Source organism: Phanerochaete carnosa, assembly GCF_000300595.1.
Source record: "Phanerochaete carnosa HHB-10118-sp unplaced genomic scaffold PHACAscaffold_1, whole genome shotgun sequence".
NCBI classification, from domain to species: domain Eukaryota; kingdom Fungi; phylum Basidiomycota; class Agaricomycetes; order Polyporales; family Phanerochaetaceae; genus Phanerochaete; species Phanerochaete carnosa.
In genome coordinates, this window is record NW_006767628.1 from 4,553,167 (window position 1) to 4,557,629 (window position 4,463).

Sequence of the window (4,463 nt, forward strand, 5' to 3'; positions counted from 1 at the left end):
TCGAGAAGCGACACCGCGGTCGCCATCTGCTACAACACGAGCGAGTCACTGGCCGTACGAGGAAAAATTAGAATACGGGGAATGCGCAGAATCGATCCTGCGTGCACAGCTTGAGATCCTTCCGTTTCGCCCGCTCTTCACGAGAGATTTGAAAGACAACTACTGGGACCGGCATCGAATGAAAGATTGTCCCCACCGTTCCACGGCAGCGGGCAGTATTGTTGTACAACTGCCAACCAGCCATCAGACAAGATACCTCCAACCTTCGACGTGTATTCTCGAGCGATATTGAAGCAGCGTGGGACTGACAAGGTTCCGTGAGTGACATGTAAAAATGCGCTGATGCCCATCGTCGTTGGGCAGCAGGAGTCCGGTGACATACCTTTGTCGTGGTCGCGCCTACTATCCCCCGATGCCGAACATCCCAGTCCAAGAATACAGTAAATTACATCTTATTTCTATATCTAGTCAATCAGCATTTTACAATTGCGTCCCTCTTGTTCTGGTATCACATAGCGTACTACAGACCCCCGCCACCGAGGATATACTCAATGGCAGAATGGACGTTCCCGCCTGTCGCAAGCAGGGCACGGACGTTCTGCTGCGCATTCGTGAAGCCCATGTCCTGCAGTTGCTGTGTGGAACGCACAAAGTCAGCGCTCGTGGGTCTCACGACAGGTTTTTGTTTTGCGCACGACGCACCTGCAGCTGCACCTGGAACCGTTCCTCGGGCGGCCGCGTGTCCACCGGGGACGCGGGCGGCACACCACCGCCGAACGCGCCCATTCCGCCTCCGCCGAGCATGCCCAGCATCTGCTGCATCGCGGCCGGGTCAAACATGCCAGCGCCAGCGCCAGCACCACCTTCGCTAGCAGCGGCACCGGCTCCTTGTGTGTTCGTGCCGGCTGCCGGAGGAGGTGCGAAGAGGAAAGGGTTGAAGAACGGCGGAGGGGCGGGCGAGCCAGCGCCGCCTTGTGTGTTGGCATCGGTGCCGCTGCCGCCGCCTGGGACGCCGGGCATCGGGAAGCCACCTGCGCCGCCGCCGACGCCGCCGCCGCCCATCATGCTCGACATTTGCAGCATCATGCGCAGCGACTCGGGGTTTGACCTGTGTGTGGCGCTCAACGGTGAGCACGACCGGGGCCGCCAGCAAGGGGCGGCTGTGTACTCACATCATCTGTCTGAAGCCCTCGCTCTGGAACATCTCGCGCATCCGGGGAGCCATCGCCGCGAGCTGCGGGTTCGCCGCAATGACCTGCTCGAGGACGGCCGGGTCGGACATGATGGTGGACATCTGGTTCAGGAACTCGGGGTTCTGGAGCATTCCCTGCATCTGTGTTTCCTGATTGAGGGCCGAGTCCAACAACGGCAACGGCACAGCACACGCACCATGTTGGGGTCGTTCGGGTTGAGGCCCATCTGTGGGAAAGGGTTGAAGCCTGCCATGGCGCCGAATGCGCGGTGGCCATTGAGCTGGGTGAGTGGGTCGTTCGGATTCTGGCCGGTCTGCATCGTTGGAAGCGGTTGTGGCGCGGCCTGAGAGGTCTGGCCTGGCGAGCGAGACACGCCTTTGACCATGTGGATGGTGTGTGACGACTGGATCTTGTAGACAGTGAGCTGGTCTTCATCCTGCACAACGTCAGACATGAGTTTTATTCACAGCCACATAGCACGTCGGGAGAGCGGCGCACCTTCAAGACACGTCCTGTACATGCCATCCAGGTCGCTTAGCCATTGGTATGTTGTCGATATGAACTGTGTACGCACCTGAATAGATAAGCCTCTGGCGATCTGCAGGAACATCCGACTTGTCGGCAATTGCTTGCTTGAGATCAAGCACAGTCTTGTCTGTGGATATGGTGATCTGGAGCTTGAGCTCGCTGGGTCCTGGAAAGCATATTCAACAGCATATCTTTATGGCGTATGTTAACGCACCTTTGACATTGATCTGTATTTCTGAAGCGTTCTGCTGAGTTTCGGTCATGGTGAGACTGTGGAAAGACGTCAAGGGTGTTGTTTGGCCGTGTTGTCCAATAGCCGAGGAAGATCGAGCGCTTATACGCTCCTAGCCATCTGCCCCCGCGCAGGGTCCTCGTCTGCCTTTAATTTTGGACGACCACGACCATCCTCGAGCTCTCTCCGCGGTCTGCGTCGACGCGTCCCAAATGCGCGCCGTCTTGTTCTGCCCCGTGCGCGGTCTGCCTCCCCATGAGAACATTCGGGACGTCCCGCCGGGTTAGGCGCCTTGTGCCACGATGCCGAGCTGCCCCTGCCAACCTGGCTTTCCTTCAAGGCTTCACTTTGGCTAGCTTGACTCTCTATCTACCTATCTTTTAATTGGTCCCCCTCCTCGGCTTTGTTTTGGGTCTTCGTTGTCGCTCTTAAATTCGTTCAAAATTCACTGCAATCCCGCCGGACGCGCTCCAGGAGAAGAGGCCTAGCGGCATCAATTGCACAGTCGTCATGTCGGATTTCAACTTGGTGGACCCACGAGGCTGGGAGTACGACCTTCAATCCGTAAGTATCCGCAGCTCATTCTCCAGGGTCGTCGGCCAATTGCCTGTCTCATAGATATACTCGGCATACATGGGCCATTTCCAATTGCACAACGTCCCCTGGTAGGCAACTCCACTCTATCTCGTGGCTCGAAAGCGCTGAATTTGAATGCCAGGTATGAGCGATCTTGGGGTGTCTTTTTCGAGTCCTTTGAAGAGTTTCTTACGTTCTCATGGCCGGTCATTACTGTCACCGACTGCTCGACGGGCAAGGCACACATCGTGACGCGCATGACATCCATAGGCGCATTTCTCAAGATGGTCAAAACAAGGTACGTTTCTCATTCACTACGCTCCTTGGCAAACCTTTTATGTGTCTGCGAAGATTCGGCGAGACACTCCCGCTCGTCGATAACATTCTGCGCGTCAGCCCATTCGAAATATCTCAGCGCCATCTGCGGACAGTATCCGACTACGCGCTCTACAAGAAGCTGCACAGTACTCTGCCGGCCGCTGTACTGGCCTCCTCCAAACAGCGCGTTCGCGACGGCGAACAGAAGGCCATTCAGGACCTCTGGCAAACGCGGGACAAGACGTTCCTCGCAATTGACTTTGAATGGTCGGAACGCAATGCGTCCTCGTGCTTGGAGTGGGGATACGCCGCTGTGCGCTGCAGCCACCTCGAGGCGTTGGTATCACGGTCAGATGATCATGCTCGCCCAATGACTGACTGTCTGCTGCAGCGTCCGTGTCTGGCCGCCTGACCCCGAGGCCAACTACAGGCAAGCCTTCTCGATCGCCCTTCATCTCCGTGAGATAACCTTCGGCTGTGATCGACAGGAGAGGCCATTATATTATAACTGAATACGCGGATAGGGTTCACAACAAACATCGGCCAAACTTTCCCTGGGCGGTGTGTGCACTCTTCACTTGAACAGCTGACTCCTGTGCTAATTGGCTTGCGTTCTAGTATGCTGTGAGAGTTCCGTGCGAGGCTTCTATGACACACCTTACATTCTATTTGACAGTTCGGAGAAAGCCAGCTCGTCGGCAGAGCCAAACTTCCACAGGTGATCCAGGCAGTCATCAGGTGAGAATCCATCGATTCAATTCATGGCACAGCAGTCACATGTTGAGACGGCCTATCTTTTCTCAGCAGCATGACCAGCCCCGACTCCGAAACTGTGCCCAACAGTCTCGTGCTCGTCGGGCACGGCATCTCCGGAGACATTCGCAGACTCGAGGAGATGAAGATCAGTGCGTGTGCTCGCAGAGCTGAGACATATCTGCTTTCTCATCTCCTCCGCTTTCGCAGAGCTGCCGCACAACGTCTTGATCATCGACACTTCCAGCTACGAGCGCCACCTTTTCAATCAGGGGCAGCGCGGCACCATGCAAGACCCGTCCGGAAAGCCGCGTGCCAAAGGGTCGATACTAACCCTGGCGAACCTCCTGCAGTCGCTCAGCGTCGACGTCCAGGTGCCGTTGCACAATGCAGGGAACGACGCCTTCCTGACGCTGCTCGCGCTCCAAATGCTGCTCGACCCGGAGCACACGAAGGTCCCGAATCTGCGCGGGCGCGCCTTCCAACAGAACATCATGCGCAACGCGAGCCGCCGCCCCCCGGGCTTGACAGGCGTGCCCGCGAGCCCCGGAGTGACGGTGGGCACGCCTGTCGTCGCGATGTACGGCCTTCAGCTGCCCTCGCCGCTGCTCTTCGCGCACTCGCCGTCCATGTCGCCGAGCATCTCGCCGAATCTGACCCCGAACACGCCGAACACGCCGAACACGCCGAACGCGCCGCAGGACCAGGACAGTCCGCGATCGGCGGACTACTTCCAGCCCTCGCCCGGCGGCGGCCGACAGCGGAAGATGAGCGGGCTGCAGCCTGCGGACGGGCGTGGCAGCGCGTCGAGGCGCGGCGGCCACTCTGCTGCTGCTGCTGCGGTGAACGACGCCACGGAGAAG

At 58.0% G+C, this 4,463-nt stretch overlaps 2 protein-coding genes across 2 annotated transcripts in view; one reads left to right on the forward strand and one right to left on the reverse strand.

Annotated features, from left to right (window-relative positions):
• Nucleotides 1-520: 520 nt before the first annotated feature.
• PHACADRAFT_190708 (uncharacterized protein) lies at nucleotides 521-1,984 on the reverse strand (the record flags this gene model as incomplete). Its single annotated transcript, XM_007390886.1, has 7 exons — nucleotides 521-634; nucleotides 703-1,108; nucleotides 1,173-1,333; nucleotides 1,390-1,629; nucleotides 1,692-1,705; nucleotides 1,768-1,887; nucleotides 1,936-1,984. 7 exons carry the CDS (start codon nucleotides 1,982-1,984, stop codon nucleotides 521-523), a joined length of 1,104 nt encoding a protein of 367 aa, XP_007390948.1.
• A 259-nt stretch (nucleotides 1,985-2,243) lies between these two features.
• Nucleotides 2,244-4,463, forward strand: part of PHACADRAFT_248213 (uncharacterized protein) — a 2,997-nt gene continuing 777 nt past the window's right edge. Inside the window, exons 1-10 of the mRNA XM_007390887.1 lie at nucleotides 2,244-2,517; nucleotides 2,572-2,618; nucleotides 2,672-2,827; nucleotides 2,881-3,183; nucleotides 3,239-3,277; nucleotides 3,336-3,408; nucleotides 3,466-3,471; nucleotides 3,524-3,585; nucleotides 3,652-3,752; nucleotides 3,811-4,437. Coding sequence (XP_007390949.1) covers nucleotides 2,464-2,517; nucleotides 2,572-2,618; nucleotides 2,672-2,827; nucleotides 2,881-3,183; nucleotides 3,239-3,277; nucleotides 3,336-3,408; nucleotides 3,466-3,471; nucleotides 3,524-3,585; nucleotides 3,652-3,752; nucleotides 3,811-4,437 — 1,468 coding nt within the window. The 5' untranslated portion in view covers nucleotides 2,244-2,463. The remainder of the gene's footprint in view (nucleotides 2,518-2,571; nucleotides 2,619-2,671; nucleotides 2,828-2,880; nucleotides 3,184-3,238; nucleotides 3,278-3,335; nucleotides 3,409-3,465; nucleotides 3,472-3,523; nucleotides 3,586-3,651; nucleotides 3,753-3,810; nucleotides 4,438-4,463) is intronic.